This window comes from Papaver somniferum, chromosome 10 (genome assembly GCF_003573695.1).
Source record: "Papaver somniferum cultivar HN1 chromosome 10, ASM357369v1, whole genome shotgun sequence".
Taxonomy (NCBI): Eukaryota; Viridiplantae; Streptophyta; class Magnoliopsida; order Ranunculales; family Papaveraceae; genus Papaver; species Papaver somniferum.
In genome coordinates, this window is record NC_039367.1 from 29,580,179 (window position 1) to 29,600,368 (window position 20,190).

Genomic DNA, 20,190 nt, shown 5'->3' on the forward strand with positions numbered 1-20,190 from the left:
TTGTCAATGTTAGTGATCAAAACTATAAGTCTTGATTTCTAGCCTATTTGTAGATGTCTCGGACTAGGACATAGATAGTGTAGTTGAGCTTAAATCTCTCGACGTTCATCTCTTGAAGACGAAGAACTACTAAGGGGAGATTGTGAAACTTCTTCGACAAAAGGTATGTGGAGACTTGAACTTATCTATCACTTCAATATACGCGTTTAGGTACGGTTACCCTTTTTTTGCTTGGTAATAACAAATTTTATTAAACCAAAAAGATAGTCACAAACTTACAAAAAATAGGCCCATTAACATAATTAGGCTTTGTGAATAAAACAAAAACAACACAAAAAAAGGCAAGCCCATTATAAAATTTTAATTGAACCTGTGGTATGCTTTACAGGGTATTTCTATAGTTCTGAGGAAACTTGGTCTTGAAATGTAGCTTCTTCTAACTCCCTTGTCTAGTCATGCACCTTTTTTTTTGCCATTGAATCAGCTGGGAAGTTAATCTCCCTAAAGCTGTGAGAGAAGCTCAATTCCTGTAATGAGTTTTTGATCTTGTTCCATCTTGTAATTTCCCACCAAGGGGACTACCCCTGTCTGTAAAGCTATGATTGCTGCCTTGGAATCAGTTTGGAAACAAACTCTAAGGAAGTTATTACTAATAGCCCATTCCCTAGAACATACAATTGTATATATTTCTGCCATAAAGTTTGTAGCTAAACACAATCCTCCATACATTGCAACCAAGAATTCACCAGTGCCCTGTCTGCAAACAAAACCATATCCTGCTGCTCCGGGATTCCCCCTTGAGGCTCCATCACAACATATCAATATAATGGGGAGGTTAGGTAGATGGAAGTAAATATCAGTTATCTTGGTTAACTTCACTCTTATACAATTCAATCCAAAAATCTTCAATATTTGCAGATCATAAGCAGAATTCCACATAGTGCCATTCATTCTCACTTCACTTTCTTTTGTAAAATGAAGGATTCTTTGTTTTAGAGCATCCATGTTTAATTTTTCTTCTTCATAAACCATTTTGTTCCTCAAGAACATAGTTCTTTTATTGTAACAAGGGCTGCTACTTTCCACAGTTCTTTTATTGTTGGGCTCTTATGAGTTGCAAACTTGAGAATATCTTCAATTGATTTAGGATTTGTAAATAGAAATATTTCACCAAGCTATCTCCAAATTTTTTCACTGAACTTACAGAACCAAAGGGTGTGTTCTAAACTTTCCTCTTCCATTTTGCAGAATGAGCATCTTGATGCTAACTGAAATTTTTTCTTCTTCATTTTATCATTTGAGGGTACAGCTCCTCTAATTATCTTCCAGACATTACTGGACACATTGGGGTGTACACTCTTGTGTCGTACTGTGTTTTCCCTGTTGACTGGATGATAAGTTTTTCTAATTCAATCAAAAGCAGAAGCTATAGTAAATTTACCTGAAGTTGTGGTACTCCAAATTCTCCTATCTCCATTGTTATCTAGCACTGGCAACTCTGAAATTTTAAATAAACTCATAAAGTTTGCTGGTATATGCCATTCACCTTCTTTTATCAACTCTGCCACTTTCACTGTAGGATTTTGTAGCATCAAGGAATTTTAAGGAAATATATCTTTTAAAGGTCTGTCTTTTATCCAAGTATCCTTCCAGAATGATATATTTTTCCCATCACCCACTAGCCATCTAGTATGCTCAAAAGCTTCATCAACCACCCACTTGATTCCTGGCCAAATTAAGGACTTTGTGTAATATTCAATCCAGTTACCATTTTTATCTTGGAATTTTCCTTGAAACAATTTGGCACATTCATCATTTCCATTTTGAATTCTCCAACATAACTTCATTAGCATTGACTTATTTATATCTTTTAATTCTATAATGCCCAAGCCACCTTCAGATAATGGAGAACAGGTTTTCTCCCATTTTAGAGTTAATGTCTTTCTAACTGATGGATCTCCAGACCACAAAAAATTCCTTATGATCTTTTCACTTTCCTTCAAAACTTTTTTGGGCCACTTATAAACAAACATGTTGTGTATTGGTATGCTGCACAATACAAATTTCATTAAGACCAACCTTTCCTGAAATGATAACAATTTTCCTTTCCAGCCTGCTGAATTCTCTTGCAACATTTCCACACATCCCCATACATGTTTAGCTCTAATCATTCCTGGATTAAGCATAACTCCAAGATATTTATCAGGGAAAGTAGATAATATCATTCCACAATCTTCAGCCAGTTGGATTTTTCTTGCATTGCTTGTACCTCCTATAAAGCATTTACTCTTTGAAAGATTAATTTCTAGCTCTGAAGCTTTTTGATAAGTTTCTAGAATCTTCAATAATCTTCTCAGTTTTCTTCTATCTCCATTGCAAAAAAGAAATATATCATCTGCAAACATTATATGAGTTGGATGAGCTCCATTCTTGTAGACCATTGGAAGCAATTCTCCATTCTGCACCATTGAATTGAAGTTAATTTTATGCTCAAAACATCTTCTGCTATGAAAAATAACAGTGGACATAATGGGTGTCCCTGCCTTAAACCCCTGCTCACATTAAAGAAGCCTACTGGTCCTCCATTTACAAGAACTGAAATTTTAGCTGATTTTAGAAGATATGAATCCATCTTGTAAATTTTTCAAAAAAATCAAACTTTTTTAATTCTTGAAAAAGAAAATCCCAGCTGAGAGAATCATAAGCCTGAGATATATCTAGTTTCAATCCCACATTACCTCCTCTTCTCTTTTTTTCCAGTTCATTTATCATTTCTGAAGCAAGCACTATCTGATCTTGGATATTTCTTCCTTTGATAAAAGCACCTTGTTGTGGAGATATAATCTTTTGAACTATTGTACTTAATATTAATGTTATAATTTTGGTAAAAACCTTAAAGCAGAAATTCATTAGACCAATTGGTCTAAATTGATTCGCTTTTCTTGCATTTTTAACTTTAGGAAGAAACATTAAGAAGTTTGCATTCATACCTGCTGGGATGAATTCCTTTTCCCAACAATATTGTGTAGCGTTAACAAAATCTTCACTAATTATATCCCAAGCCATCTTATAGAACCATCCTCCAAAGCCATCTGGTCCAGGTGAGCTATCTGGATCAAGATCAAATACTGCATATTTTATTTCTTCTGTTGTAGGAGTAGCTTCTAAGATTTCATTATCTGCATCAAAGATTACTTTAGGAACAACATCAAAAATCTCCTCAGATATTTGAACTTCTTTATGTTTGAATTTATTGTGTCACAATCAGTTCACCCTCTCCATTCTCTAATTCCAGTATGGCATTATGCATTTGCCTGAGCTTCATGTTTACATGAAAGAACTTGGTATTGGCAGCACCAAATTTAAGCCATTTAACTCTTGCTTTTTGTTTCTCAATTTCTTGATTCTGCTGAGTTAAGACTTCTTGAACTCCTCTAGTTGTTACAAGTTGATTTAGTATATCAATATTACTAGGATATTGATTTGAAATAAGAGTGAGCTTCATTACTTCCTCTTCTGCTTGCAGAATTTTTTTCTTCACATCCCCAAAGACATTCTAGTTCCAATTTTTTAGTATTATTTGAGTTGTTTAAGCTTTGAGAGAAAAATGAAACCTGGATTGCCACTTAATGTTATTTGCCATTCATCTTCAATTACTTTTTTAAAACCTTCATGAGTCATCCACACCTTAAGAGCTCTGAATGGAACATTTGCAGGTTTTGGAAGAGAAGCATTTGCACCAAACAGAGGACTATGATCAGATGTACCTCTTGTTCCCACTTTATACCCCCCACTTGGATAAGCTTCAAGACATTGTAAATTATAAAAAGATCTATCCAGTTTACAAATTATTCTTTTCTTTCCTGCTTTATTATTGGACCAAGTAAATTCTAGTCCAGTTTTTGGAGCTTGAATCAAATCACAATTTTGAATGCAGTTGTTGAAGTCTAGCATTGCTGAAATTATTGGATTTCTTCCTCCCTTCTTTTTTTATTGATAGTACTGCATTTAAGTCCCCAATAATCATCCAGGGCTTATTAAAAGATGAAATAAATGTTAATTCCTCCCATAAGCTTCTTCTATTGATTGTTAAAGTATCATCATGAATTCCAGTTACTAATTGCCCACCAACATCTACTGTTATTGTCTGTTTTGTACAAGATACTACCACAGGTTCCTTTATTGAAGCACTCCAAAGTAACCAAATGTTTCCTTTATTTGAATCTGAAGAATTATGAATTACCTTTTTATTCATACCTGGCAGTCTAAGTTTTGTACATGAATCTGCTTTGACTCTTATTTTTGGTTCTGAAATCCAAATTAATGTAGGAAAAAAATTGTTAACCAAACTCCTCAGCTTATTAGTGGCTTTTATTATTCTCAAGCCTCTGATGTTCCAGTACATAATTCTCATTTAGAAGGGTTTTGAGGAGAAAGAGGACCCCTCATTCCTGGAAATTTTGTGCTATTTGTAGAATTACTATTTTACTGAGTTGCCTGAGTTCTAGTTGTCACATTTATCACTGGCTTAGTAATCTTTGATTTGTTTTTAGAGATTTCTTTCAAAACCTCCACTTTTGAACCTTGAGCAGAGGTATCAATCTTTAGAGTTTCCTTAACTGTCTGTAAAATCTTTACCTGTTAATAGAAGGAGTATTAGAACTCACTTCTATAATTTTTTGTACTGGTAAAGTTGAGTCCTGAACCTCCAACAGTTCTTGCAGTTCTTCAGATTTGTCTTGAAGAATTTGAAATCTCCCTGATGTTGAAGCTTCCCCATTAGAAACTGTAGGATGGATAATAATCTCATTGAATACTTCCTCATTAAAAATTTCCTCTACCTGGCATATAGAAGTTGGTGTTTATATACCTTTCTCAGATGATGGAAAGCAAATATCAAATCCTACTTTAGGAGGAAGATGAACTTCCTTCACTTTATGTCTCCAAACTTTTTTAGGCTGCACCATCTTTTCTGATTATGGATACTGAGTTTGTCTCTTAATTCTGCATTCAACAACTAAGTGTCCAATTACTTGGCAATGATTACAAAACTTTGGCAATTTGGAAATCTGTACAGCTTGATCAAACTTCCCATATTTAGATTCAACAGTAATTTTGTTAGGGATTTCTTTTGACATATCCACTTCAACCAAAACACTTGCATAATATCCACTTTCTCTCTTCAAAGTAGTATCATCTACCTTGATTATTCTTCCCACTTTGTTACCCATTTGAAGAATAATATTCTCCTTCCAGTACTCAATGCTTAAACCAGGAAACATAACCCATACAAATGCAGAAGAAGTCTTTTGATTTTCTGGATTAAAATTTGGTTCTCATGCTCTTGATTTCAGAGATTGAGATTCAACCATCCAAAGTCCTCTCCATACAAAGCTTTTGTCATCTTCATTATCTAATTTGATGAAAAAAAAACCTTTGCCTAATGGAATCAATTGAATCTTACCTTTGATAATCCATTGTTTTCTCAATGAAGCTTCAACTTTTTCCATTTTTAATTTTACTAAATCTAATCTTCCAATCAAACTATATCTCCATTCATTCAAACAATCTTCTATTACATCATCAGGAATGAATACAGATGACGAATCATCCTTCAAATTCGAACTCATTGTCAAAAAATCAGATGAAATCTTCACAAAATTTGAATCATAATTATTATTATTTGACTAATTATAGATCAATTTTCTAAAGAAGATTTGATTGTTTCAGATTTAATGATTATTACTACCATTGTCTGTAACACCAATCATTAAAAATGAATTTGAATCACCTGAAGTAATGAAAGATTGATTGATGATCTCAAAAAAACTTGAAAAAACGTAACTGAGTTGTCGCCGATTCAATCGCCGAGTTTGCTCCCGATTTGCAGAGCTATAAAACCTAAACGCGTACACCATGTTGGCTCAACAATAGTTAACCGAAGTTAGCCATATGATCACTATCATATCAACCTTGTTCATCTTAACCATAACTAATTAGGTATCATACTAGTATAGTACAAATTTCTATAGTATTTTCCGAGCCCCGGAAAAATGATTTCCAAAATCGACTGTTATCTTCTCCCTCCTGATGTACGGTGAAATTACGACGACGGCCTGGGCCAGAAGATGGCGTCATTGAGGAATGCTTCCTGGTTGATCCTGTCAGTAGTCATATGCTTGTCTCAAAGATTAAGCCATGCATGTGTAAGTATGAACTAATTCAGACTGTGAAACTGTGAATGGCTCATTAAATCAGTTATAGTTTGTTTAATGGTACTTGCTACTCGGATAACCATAGTAATTCTAGAGCTAATACGTGCAACAAACCCCGACTTCTGGAAGAGATGCATTTATTAGATAAAAGGTCGATGCGGGCTTTGCCTGTTGCTCAGATGATTCATGATAACTTGACGGATCGCACGGCCTTTGTGTTGGCGACACATCATTCAAATTTCCGCGCTATCAACTTTCGATGGTAGGATAATGGCCTACTATGGTGGTGATGGGTGACGGAGAATTAGGGTTCGATTCCGGAGAGGGAGCCTTAGAAACAGCTACCACATCCAAGGAAGGCAGTGATAGACACATTTATGTGTCTAATATGTCTCAATTGTATGTATTGTTGGTACTCGATTTTCTATTTATTTTGTTATTTTATGTCTTTGTAGGTATTTTTAGAGAAATAAGCTCTTGCGGCAAAATTGGCTCGAAAAGTGGTGTTTTACACCCCAGGATAAAGTACTAAAGGCACCCAGGAAACACCCCGGAGGAGTGTTAAAATCGCCCCAAAAATGTGCCGGAGAAACCCCAGAAAAATTACTATTCACGCCCAAAAAATTATTATTTGCACCCCATAAGGCAAGTGCTAAAGGGACACCCGTAGAGGATTAGGGGGAGGACATCTTCTTCCCAAAAATTCAAAAATGAATTTTGACGGGAAAACGGTTCTCATCTACTGTGTGATTTTTCGATCAAAGTTTGAAGGAGTTCTGGGTAGACTAAAGGGCTGAAACTTCATGGGTAGTTGTGATATGTCCTAAGCTATTATGGGTGTTTGTTTCGATCGAATTTTAGAGGAAAAACATGAGCTTGCACGGGTTATGAGGAATTTAAACGTGTACTGCACGTGTTTGGAAGAGTTAATCGATATTATGTAGCGTGAAGAAGGTATAGAGGGAAAGCAATACAGCTGCATGCGCGTGGAAGATCTAAAAATGGAAACTTTGGCCGTGGAGAATAATATTGATAAATGAAGATTATTTGGGAGATATGGCGTGATTAAATGAGGATTAGGAGTATAAATATATTTATCAAGGTACAAGAGAGGGTTGTCGAGAGGAGGTCCAGAGAAGCAGAAATCAAGAGTTGATGAAACTCTGTTTCTGCTGTTGCTGCTGATGAAGAACACCAAGAACACGAAGAACAGACTCGCAAGCACAGTCGTTTATCAACATGGTCTAAGACGCACAGTCGTGGGTCGCAGTGCAATCTAAACAGCAGCAGCACTTGTGTTTTATCGTTCATTCTGTGGCGCTTTTTGTGCGTCGCAGATTACAGTTTCACACCATTTTCTCTCCTTCTTTTCATTGTAAACACCATTTGAGCAATAAATAAATATTTTGAGCGTGTTTTTATCATGATGAGCTAAACCCAACACTGGGACGACGGAGGAGGGTGAATTTCATACACGGGTAAATTTATTTTATTCTTTTTTATGACTTTTGCATTAATTTAAAATTGAAATATGATTTGAATTAATTGGTTGTTATTTAATTTGATGATGTATGCTTAGCTTAAGTTTTTTGATACGTCATGCTTAGGACTTACAATCGATGTTTTGAGAATCTATCTTGGCAAAATCAGAGTCCATGTTAATTTTATTGAGTTTTAAATTGTCAAAGAATATATGAATGAACCCTGTGTAGTGAATTCTGCCAAATCCTTAGTCCCAGTACCTCTCGCCCATTGTTAATATTTTTGTATATATAATTTTATTAAATCTAAAATTCCATTTCCTTCACAAGTCTGAAACGAATCCTATTTACTACAATGACAAAAAAAAATATTAATCATTTTGGCGCCGCCGACGCGGATTTGTGCTTAGGTAGAATTTTTAGGTTTTTATTATTTTTTATTATTCCATTTGTTCTTTTTACGTCTCTTTGGTTGTGTCTTTGTATTACAGGTTTGAAGTTGGATACTAAAGACCTTGGAATCAAAGCTTAAAGCTAAAAGAGAAGGAAAAAAGACAAAAAAAAAAGAATTATTTATATATTTTTTTTATTTATTTATTTATTTTTTTTTTTTTTTAAAGAGACTTTCCATTTTATTTTATTTTTGTAATAATTATTATTATTTTTTGTATTTCTTTTCATTAGACTGGACTTTGGACAATTTATTTTAATTTTAAACCCTACGGAAGGGTTATATAAAAAAAATTAAATATAAACTGTTTGCAGGGAAGGACGACGATTGCAATATCGTCTCGGCCCCTCGGGTTCGTACATGACATAGGAGTCGTGGCCCGAGTCGACTTCAACGGTTCATCCCCCATCTGGTACGGGAGGTAAGTCCATCGAAACACTCGCGAATCTCCTGTAAGCGAGTTACTGTATTCCTTAAGGTGATTCATTGATTGAGGACGAATTTGGACTGTTTTTAAATTCCTAGTAAAGGGAAAGGCCTAGCCAATACAAGATAAGGGTTCAGATTTCATCACCGCTCCCTTCTTGCCCGCCTTAGGAATACGAAACCTAACGCGAACCCAAGATTAAAATTTGATTAGAACGAGACCGATAGGGTAACGAGCTTGGTAGGAAAATCTTTCGAAAAATATTGGTTACTCTTTTAAGCATACTTCAAAGTTCTTGATGGTTTCTGTAAGTTGAATGCGTGACTGCGCCGCCTTGTAATACCGGTGAGGCTTTGGGTATCAAAGCTCCACTGAGCTTCCCTCACCTCGATTCAACTTACATTAGCTCGGATTGATTCCAGAGGGGTTTGCTTAAATTGTAACGAATTCCTTTTCGAAGGAATAGAAGATGGTCTAGAAAACAATCTAAGTGGAGCCATCATGCTTTTTGTTTGCTAGATTCTATAGGTTTGATTTGGTCGAGTCAGCCTTGTTTGTGATTGTGTAGAATTCCCTTGCAACTAAGAATGTCGAACTGGTGTGATAGAAGCCAATACAATGAGTATCGACCTGAATTTGAATATGGACATCATCCTTTTTATGACCATAGTGTGAATAGTGGTTGGGAACGCCAAACTTTTGAAAGTTATAGTCCATACCATGGTGAGCCCAATTACTATCCTTATACCCACAGGTCATACGAGCAAAACAATCCTTCTATTTCTCTAGAAGAGTCTCTCAAGAGTTTCAATGAGTCAACACGGAATTTATTTATGAAAGAGACTTATAATATTCTTCTCCCAGAAGAGTCCGTAGAGCGGTCAACTAATATATCTCTAGAAGAGACCCTCAAGCAATTTACTGAGAATACAAATAGGATTATGGAAAAACTTGCTCAGGATAGTCTTAATTTCCAGTGTAGTTTTCCCAATACCACCCTCGAAAATAAGGATAGTTTTTATTCACATAATCAAGATGACGAGGTTAGAATTGGTAACACTACTTGTTTTGATGAGGTTCGACCTTTTTCATGTTATTATAATGAGGAATGTGATGAGGATAGTATTGATGAAGAGTCTGAAATATATAGGCATAGTGATGAGGAATCTTTTACTCCCAATGAGCTCTTTAATGATAATATTATTTCTAGTTCAAATCCAAATAATTTTAATAATTATTCACCTATTCAAAAGGACGAGGATTTGACTAGAGATACCCCCGTTTTAGACGATATAGTATTTCATGTTTACAAAGCCGATAATGATTTAGAGGAAAGAGTTTACCCTGAGAATACTGTTTTAGAATCTAGTGATTTAGAAACACTAGTCTTAGAAGATGATAAACTCGTAGAGCTATTAAATATGAGTGAGGATGCGTCACTTGAGTATAACCTCGAAGAAGCAATTGACTATTTTCAGGATTCCAATGATCTAGAAATTAAGGAAATTGTAGCTAGTCTATCTAGAGATACCCAAAAATCTAAGTTTGGGGGTGATTATCATTCTCCTTGTGCCATACCTTTAGCTCTTACAGAGATCCCTCATTTTGACTTGATATCTCTTCCTCGACCATTTTACAAGATTACCTTCATACTCGTTTTCCCGAACCTAATGATGTCCAGGAAGAAGTTCAGTCGTTAGAAACCCATCCTCTGGTTGATGTGGTTTTCCCAGGCTATGATACCCAGATTGACTTTGTTTTCCCACCAAATAGTTTTCTTCCAAATGTGGGAACGTTTATATTTCAAATGTGTCGAATATTAAGTTGTGAGACTAAACCTAAATGCTTTAGAAAATTAGAATCGACACATTTGCTTAAGAGTGACCACTACTCTCATTATGGTCAATTTTGTAAGTCAAATCTTATTGACTTAGAGGATCCTCAGTTATTTAGGTTATTATTGTGCGCTTCTAAGATCATATTTGAGTTTTTCCAGACTCTAGGACCTAATGATTCGGATCCCACCTATGAAGAAACACAACCAATGAAAATATTTTATTTAGACCCTTTCTTAGAACCTGAAACTGAACCACAATTAGATATAAATATCTTAATCAGGAAACTAGATAAGGGCATGCTATCCTTGTTCACTTTCTTGGGTTATTGTAGTTTCCTTTGGTCAGCTCTTTTTGGTTTTGAAGACCCACAGTTATTTCGGCTGTTACTTTTTGATTCTATGAGGTGACTAATTCCTTCCGATGTCTGGCTGAAGACTTTAAACTTAGCACTTCTTGGGAGATAACCCAATCTCACGCGACACAGTAATATCTTTCCTTAACTCTTTTGCTTCAAATGGTAACATTTTCTCTTTGTTCATATGCTTTTAATTTTATCTTTAGAACATTGAGGACAATGTTAGATTTAAGTTTGGGGGTATGGGGAAGAAACTTTTTGTTAGCTTTTAGTTGCAATAAATAAACTCCAGAGCCTAGAAATTTATGCGTATTCAGGATGGCACTAACTAATCTAAGTGGATGGAAGCATCTTGGTTATATGAGTTGAGGAACCAATCTGATTAGATGGAAACATCTATAGAGTCTATTCATAAAAGCACAGAGCTCAGGTGTTAGGAATAACATGATAGTTTCACCATATCTCGTTGAGTCCTTTTCATTTTTTTTTTTATTCATTTTAAATTATGTTTCTCTAAGTGATTAGGTGGGGCACACGATTCAAGTTGTTACCACTGCTAGGGTGAATTAGAGTGACTGAGTTACTAAAAAAAAGGAGAGAGAGACCGGACCAGTTAGACCAATCAGAATAAATATTAACACTTGGATAGCAATATGCGTGTGTTCTCCCTGTTTCCGCCGCCTAAGCAAGCGTGGAATGCAGGACCCGTGGGAATTATCGTGTAATCTGCTGACAAGAAGCATGCGCTTGGATCAAAAAGATATATTCATGCCGTTAAGTTAAAAAAAATGGTTATTGTTCTGTGTAGTCAACTGCTGGTTCCCTTGTATTTGCCAGTTTGTTGATCTAGATTTAGGTTATTGACCACTGGTTCCCTTGTATATGCCAGTTGTGTTGATATTAGTCAGACCGGTATCTCAGTCCATTAGGATAGGTTCATTCTGGCAGTGGCCTTCAGACAGATATGTGAAATATCAATCATTTGGTTAACATCAAAACCATCTACATTTTTCTATTTCCATCTCCTTTTTCTATCAATATGATTAGTTTGACTCTGAATATGATGTCCATAGTGCAACTATCTGAGTAGAGCTCTGTCACTTTATATGAATTTTAGTATGCTTGAGTGCAAACTCGTGTACAGCAATTGGAATTTCGCATCAGAGTACTTCCTCCTATAGTCAATGATTGTATGCCAACCAAGGAGATTCTTTAGTGCCTTCCAAGGTTCTGCGTAGATAGCTAGGGTCTGGAGTATTGGTTTTGTGGGTACACCTCTGGTAAACCCTCCCGAGATTAACTCGGTCACTAGGGACACCTAGTGAATTAGGATTTTATTTTTCATATTAGTTTTGCTCGAGGACTAGCAAATAATAAGTTTGGGGGTGTTGATAGACACATTTATGTGTCTAATATGTCTCAATTGTATGTATTGTTAGTACTCGATTTTCTATTTATTTTGTTATATTATGTCTTTGTAGGTATTTTTAGAGAAATAAGCTCTTGCGGCAAAATTGGCTCGAAAAGTGGTGTTTTACACCCCAGGATAAAGTACTAAAGGCACCCAGGAAACACCCCGGAGGAGTGTCAAAATCGCCCCAAAAATGTGCCGGAGAAACCCCAGAAAAATTACTATTCACACCCAAAAAAAATTACTATTTGCACCCCATAAGTGCTAAAGGGACACCCGTAGAGGATTAGGGGGAGGACATCTTCTTCCCAAAAATTCAAAAATGAATTTTGGCGGGAAAACGGTTCTCATCTACTGTGTGATTTTTCGATCAAAGTTTGAAGGAGTTATGGGTAGACTAAAGGGCTGAAACTTCATGGGTAGTTGTGATATGTCCTAATAAAGCTATTATGGGTGTTTGTTTCGATCGAATTTGGCTAGATAACTTGGTTTTAATCCAAACAGGGAGTTAGAGGAAAAACATGAGCTTGCACGGGTTGTGAGGAATTTAAACGTGTACTTCACGTGTTTGGAAGAGTTAATCGATATTATGTAGCGTGAAGAAGGTATAGAGGGAAAGAAATACAGATGCATGCGCGTGGAAGATCTAAAAATGGAAACTTTGGCCGTGCAGAATAATATTGATAAATGAAGATTATTTGGGAGATATGGCGTGATTAAATGAGGATTAGGAGTATAAATATATTTATCAAGGTACAAGAGAGGGTTGTCGAGAGTTTGGGGTCGAGAGGAGGTCCAGAGAAGCAGAAATCAAGAGTTGATGAAACTCTGTTTCTGCTGATGATGATGATGAAGAACACCAAGAACACGAAGAACAGACTCGCAAGAACAGTCGTTTATCCACATGGTCTAAGACGCACAGTCGTGGGTCGCAGTGCAGTCTAAACAGCAGCAGCACTTGTGTTTTATCGTTCATTCTGTGACGCTTTTTGTGCGTCGCAGATTACAGTTTCACACCATTTTCTCTTCTTCTTTTCATTGTAAACACCATTTGAGCAATCAATAAATATTTTGAGCGTGTTTTTATCATGATGAGCTAAACGCAACACTGGGACGACGGAGGAGGGTGAGTTTCATACACGGGTAAATTTATTTTATTCTTTTTTATGACTTTTGCATTAATTTAAAAAATTGAAATATGATTTGAATTAATTGGTTGTTATTTAATTTGATGATGTATGCTTAGCTTAGGTGTTTTGATACATCATGCTTAGGACTTACAATCGATGTTTTGAGAATCTATCTTGGCAAAATCAGAGTCCATGTTAATTTTATTGAGTTTTAAATTGTCAAAGAATATATGAATGAACCCTGTGTAGTGAATTCGGCCAAATCCTTAGTCCCAGTACCTCTCGCCCATTGTTAATATTTTTGTATATATAATTTTATTAAATATAAAATTCCATTTCCTTCACAAGTCTGAAACGAATCCTATTTACTACAATCACAAAAAAAAAAATTAATCAGGCAGCAGGCGCGCTAATTACCCAATCCTAACACGGGGAGGTAGTGACAATAAATAACAGTACCGGGCTCTTTGAGTCTGGTAATTAGAATGAGTACAATCTAAATCCCTTAACGAGGATCCATTGGAGGGAAAGTCTGGTGCCAGCAGCCGCGGTAATTCCAGCTCCAATAGCGTATATTTAGGTACGGTTACCCATATACAAATATAAGTATTTCATTTTTGTGTAACAAGCTAAGATCATCTAACGGTGGAGCAATATTGCGTTTGGTTTTAAGCAAAGTTAGCTTGAATCTTAAATCAGGAGTTCATCTAACGGTGGATATCAATTGCTTTGTTACTAATCTAAACCAAGATTTGATATCCACCGTTAGATGAACTCCTGATTTAAGATTCAAGCTAACTTTGCTTAAAACCAAACGCAATTGTAAGCAACCCTGATTTGAAAGACTATATAAGGGAGAACTCTAGCAACTGGAAAACCTAATCCCGGCACTTTCCTGTGTCCTAGTAGCAAACTAGAGTCGATTCTCCTTTAACCTAGGGTTTTCCTAAACCTTTACTAGGTTAATGACTTGAAAACTTCATTTGGGATCCGTAAGCCAGATCCAACTATTTTCATTGTAGTTGTGTATTTCTGATATTACTTGTTCTATCATATTGAGTTTTATCTTTTCTAAGATTTACTCGAGATTTATCTCCGATAGGTAAGATATAAAAGTAATCACATAAGTTCTTCGTCTCAGACTTTTGTGATTCTGAAATAACTTTTTCTACTACCATATTGGTAAGTTATTATGAGGTGATTGTTATTTCTAGGCTGCTCTTCGGGAGTATAAATCACTACAAGAAAAAAAAATGTGATACTCCTAACGGTTTCTATGATCATACCACCTTGGGTCTTCTTCAAAAAAATCACGAGGATGTTTGTAAGGTCAATTCCAAAGTAAAATGTGTGAAAGAACAACTCTTTGTGATTGGTACTATATTTCCGAAATCAAGGAAGAAATGGAAAAAGTTCGAGCTTCTTGGATGCATTCCGATGACAATAAAGATGATGCTTAGTTCTTTAATTCTTGAATAATATCTAGAAACTTCTTATGAGAATTTATTCTTATGTTTAAGAAGGATAACTAGAGTTTGGAATAGAAAATACTATGATTACATATAGCCATTTCAACATTTTTCATCTTGCAATGTTTTTAGATTTATTTATTTAAACTCTAAGTTATTTCGAAGATGATTTTGTTGTATTTAATCTTTTTGATTTTATATATTGCAATTGATTATGAGGGGAATTCCTTTACGTTCGTGAATTGTTCTTGTATCTCATATTTGCTCAAAAGTTAAGTCGATTATGTATTTATGAAAATATTAATAAAAGATAAAATGAACTTTTGAATATTCCGCAGTATTGATCTTTCCCTGATCCACTTCTATGTGAAAGTAATGTATGGCTCCATAAGTTTTCTTATGTGAGTGTTTCCGATTAAATTAATCATAAGGTATTTTTATGGTTAATTTATTCGAGTTTACTGGATACAAATTCATGTTTCATGTAATTTGTTAATGTCCAAAGAAATCCTTCTGTTCTTGTAAAAGTAAGGTCACTCATGTTGTTTCTTGGGAATCACATCAAATGAGGTAGAGTTCTTAATTGAACTTGTGCTTAATTCCAAATCTTTGGATGAGTACGGCTGTGGAATATTGTAGGAGTTATCTTGTATCTTTATAAACTCCTTGATGAATACACTAAGTTTCGACTATGTGAAATTATCGAAACAAAGTTGATATGTTCTCTTTTAGTCATGAATGAATTATCTTTTGAGAATTCATTATGATCCCACAGTTTTCATACCTTTGCCAATCTATATTGACAAAAAAGGGGAGAATTATTTAGTAGTTCACACTACATACATATGTTTTATGGATCATTATGTAAGGGAGGGTAGTTTTCATTGTGAGATGAAGTACTGACTAAGGGGGAGTGATACATATCACCATAGTATTATTGTCAAAGTTGTGATACAATTGAACTTTGATATCGTGTAATAATACTACGATATTGTTTAACAATGATTGAGAACATATGTTTTCATATGTTTTCTTATTGTTATGGCTATGGATCTTCAACAACTATGATGCTGCGTTGAACACGTTCAGGATCACTGAAGTACTTGGAAGTGACGAATATTTAGAGGAATGTTGAAGAACCAAGGAAATCAAGCATTTGGATGAGAAGCTACAAAGTTTATATATTTTGTAATCCATATGTATTGATAGTTTTGTCATTAAAATTGACAAAGGGGGAGATTGTTAGAGCACTGCTCGGTCAAACTCGCAAGCGTTGCTATCTCAATCCTGCTTGTCAAGTTTAGTTGTTAAAACCATAAGTGTTGATTTCTAGTCTACTTATAGCTATGTCTCGGTTTAGGATAGAATGTGTAGTTGAGCTTTAGACTTCACGGCGTTCATCGATTGAAGACGAAGATCTACTAAGGGGAGTTTGGAGGAACTTCATCAACAAAAGGTACATTTATAGAGATAGCACCTCTGTCTATAGAGTCAGATTGCTACAAACACAGACTTATAAGGTCTTAGCGTGTTTTCCTGCTCAGATACCAATTGAAAAAGAGGGGGTCTAATAACCACACCCAGTATTTCGTTTCACAATCTGAATAGACAAACTCCAATATACTTTCAAGAGAATCAACTAGACAGTTAGATTCAATCTATAAAAAGTATATCGAAGAGTTTTATATCTCTATCTCTTGATTCAATCCGCAATCAGCAAATAGGAATTTACGAGCCCGATTGAATATAAGAGGATTAACTTGAATGGTACCAAATACTAATGTTCAAGTGTCAATCAATTCACTCAACAACCCAAAGGCAGGATACAAGAACTGATTGATCTTAACGCACAACCTGTGATATTTCTATTATATAAATGAAATATAATGCGGAAAAGAAATAACACAGACACCAGAATTTTGTTAATGAGGAAACCACAAATGCAGAAAAACTCGGGACCTAGTCCAGAATAAACACACACTGATTATAAGCTGTTACACCAATTTCCTACTACCTATTCGGACTAGATGTAATACCTTCTTCAGCACTTGTAGAACTCCAAGAAGAATATCGATTCTCTTTAGGAACTCTTCACACAAATCTTCTAGCAGAACCCAAAGTTCTCTTTAGAAGATTCACCAACACGATTGATACGATTTGATATTTTGTTTGCACAAAACACCGGTTTGATTTCCCTTTATATGTGAATCAAGGTTTTGGAAATCTTGTGTTTATTTTGATAAAAACAATTACTAGGTAAAAGTAATATCAAAACAAACTTGTAGATTAGGGTTTTAACTTACAATCAGTATACGTACACACAAGGAGTCCGTGAACCTGATTTCCGTAAGTAAACTTGGTTGATTCCAAAGATCAATTTCCAAGTTAAGAAAACCCTAATAATTCTACAACAAGAACTACTAGAATAAATCTAGAGATATCTTGTTTAAAACTTCTTAAGGATTTTTACGAGATACCTTAATCAAAGTTTTCTTTCTAGCTTCTGATTTCGACTAACAAGTGTTGGTATACGATCGGAAACTGAAATCTATCGAAACCTAGGGTTTATGATCAACAACTCTTGAATGGTTTTATATCAGAAGAGAAAACCTTAGAATAGACAAGAGGTGAAAAACCTAGATTACAAATTGTATGATCAATCACGAAGATTAAATCCAACTTGGCTTTGTGAACCCCTATACAAAGACTTTTATGTCACTCTTGTTCACGAAGAACAGAAGACATGGAAACAACCTGCAAAGCTTACGCCAATTTTCCAAAAGGGGATGAAAAACGTGTAAACTCACGAACCCTTTATTTATAGTGCACAATAGATTGGAAGCTAAGCAAAGCTATTTTCATTTTTCAAGACTCTCTTAATTATGGGAGTATTTCCTAAGTTATAAATATTATGCATAAATAATTAATTAGCAAATATTTATTTATGTGAATAAATCACATTTTAACTTAGACAGGAATTAAAAGTTATCACAAACACTTTAATATGGTAATCAAATATGTTTGGATTAATAACCATCTTGTCTAGATAAAGAAACATCACCAACTTGACCAAAAATAGCTTTTAGTCACGTAATTGGGCTCTAGTCCGTGAACTGTTACAAACAGCCCATGGATTGTTTCCTACTAACGAACTTTAGTAAATCACTCATAACTTCATCATTATAACTCGGAATTGAGTGATTCTTGGCTCGTTGGATTCGTAAGCTCATCCACTATAACATGAGATTATTTATAATAATAAAGGTTATTGTCTCCAAGGTCATGAATCAAATAACCTCAAGTATATATACATAAATGTACATTTACCGTCATCAGAATTGTTCCATAGAGTGAGAATATATCTTGATAGATTAGAAAGGTAGAATTGAACAAGAATTTAAATGAAATCAATCACATACCTTTGTTGATGAAGTACTTGTTGATGTCTTCTTGTAGTCTTCAATCTTCATCCTTTAAGGATAGCTTCGATTCAACTTCTTAGACCTAATCTAGTCCGAAACTATCTTTAGTATGCTAGATCAAGATGAATTTTGTCAACTAAAATTGACAACTAACTTGACATACCAATGCTAGTGGGTTCAAAATGATCAGTGCTCTAACAATATCCAAAAATCTCAATGGAATCAACCACCAAAAATGATCAATTCAATTGCACATGCTCGACATAAGAAAACTTACCGAGCAACACAGTAAATACACAAATATGTGGATCTGGGAAGATCAATACTGCGGAATAAACAAGAATTCATTTTATTTTCCATCACTATTTGCACAATGACATATAATAGACATAATTCTTGCAAACAAAAGTTCATCCTATCTGCGTCAATAAAGACATAATAGGCTTAACTCTTGTTTGTCAAAAATTCATTCTATCTTTTATCAATACTTTCATACCGACATATAATAGAGATAACTTTTGAGCAAGTATGGGACAGTCAAGGTTCACGGACGTAAACAACATATCCCATAACAATTTCCAATATATAAAACCATAAAGATTAATATTGCAAAAATCATCTTCCAAATAACTTTAGAATTTAAATAAATAAATCTAAAAACATTGAAGATGATCACGTTGGAAATAGCTATATGTACTCACAATAATAGCTATTCCAAACTCTATTAATCCTTCTCAAAAACAAGAATAAATTCTCATAAGAAGTTTCCTAGGCATCAAGACAAACTCGTAATGCACATATAAGATGATTTGTCCTTAGAGGGTAGAATCAGTCTTTTTCGCCCGGATTTACACCAAGAATAGCTACCAAAGGCGTATAAAATATTTTCTTAACAAATAAGAACATACAAATTCATTAACGAACATGCACCATAGTTCACAAAAGATGATTGTGAACATTCAAGAATCCCATAGCAATGTGTATTACTGCCCATTCTTGAACTTCCTTCTTTGTGATTCACCAACATAATTCTTTTAAAAGCTACAAATGAGCTTAGAAGAGTAGTACTCCAAGACTCCAAGTGCCCAAGTCCAAGAGAAGTGGAACAAGTGCAACGAAACGGAGCAAAACACTCAAAAACAAGAGACGGGACAAATACCAACCTTAACTCATCCAAATTCAGGAATTCTCATCTCTATTTTGAAGAGAAATCAAAGAGGAACAGAATGCAAAAATAATTAGGTCATTCCGAGTTCGGACGAGGAAGTTACGTCCAAAACAAATTTACCGAAAATCAACGTCAAGTATGGATACGGGTTCGCAAACGAATTTTCGTATCCTGAAGCAGTATGAAAACGGGTATGCGTACTTAAACCCCTGGATTTTGATTTCAAACGATGTTATGCATACCTGGTATGTGTACCATGTAGTCCAAACATCCCGAACTATTATTTTCAAACCTAAACATTTAAGAACCTTAAACACAGATCAAGTTAGGTAGAAATGAACGATAAGAAAGGTACGTGGATCAGTATAAGTTATCTAAGAAAATAAAAACACAAATATTGATCAAGTTTATAGACATACCTTTTTAGAAGAAGCCAGTTGAATTATATAGCCTTACTGATCATAATTTGTGCGTCCCAATTCTCGTGCTTCCCTCACCGTATTCATAACAGGGCATTCCTTGGTGAGGATGCACTTACAACACACTCAAGTTGTGTTGAGGTGAAAAATATCTTGCTCACCACAAGTGACTTTTGGATTATCATGAAAGAGATATCTTTTAGAACCTTTCACATCCAAATCCATCTTTCCAGAGAACTTTTTAAGTTCCAACATCATGGATACTGCCTCTCCATAGTCATGGAATTTTCTGAGAGATCATTCCTTTTCTCACTCAAAACATCATAAACTTTCTTTGGTATCCACTTATGAGTGTGTTTATAAACAACCTGACCCTTCTTCCCGTTACTCTCTTCTGGAATTCT

At 35.0% G+C, this 20,190-nt stretch overlaps 1 protein-coding gene across 1 annotated transcript; it reads right to left on the minus strand.

Moving 5' to 3' along the window:
* Nucleotides 1-1,601: 1,601 nt before the first annotated feature.
* Nucleotides 1,602-3,954, minus strand: LOC113315459. Its single transcript, XM_026563735.1, has 5 exons — nucleotides 3,658-3,954; nucleotides 3,274-3,556; nucleotides 2,734-3,179; nucleotides 2,561-2,632; nucleotides 1,602-2,459 (listed from the first exon to the last, which is right to left on the minus strand). Exons 1-5 carry the CDS (start codon nucleotides 3,952-3,954, stop codon nucleotides 1,602-1,604), a joined length of 1,956 nt encoding a protein of 651 aa, XP_026419520.1.
* Between the last annotated feature and the right edge of the window lie 16,236 nt (nucleotides 3,955-20,190).

Excerpts from the sequence above, each read along its gene's own strand:
- LOC113315459 (XM_026563735.1), bottom strand. The coding sequence starts at position 3,954 with ATGCTAGACTTCAACAACTGCATTCAAAATTGTGATTTGATTCAAGCT. Across the intron at positions 3,557-3,657 it reads CTCATGAAGGTTTTAAAAAA|AATGTCTTTGGGGATGTGAA; the intron begins GTAATTGAAGAT and ends AATTGGAACTAG. Across the intron at positions 2,460-2,560 it reads GACCAGTAGGCTTCTTTAAT|AATGGAGAATTGCTTCCAAT; the intron begins GTGAGCAGGGGT and ends TCAATGGTGCAG.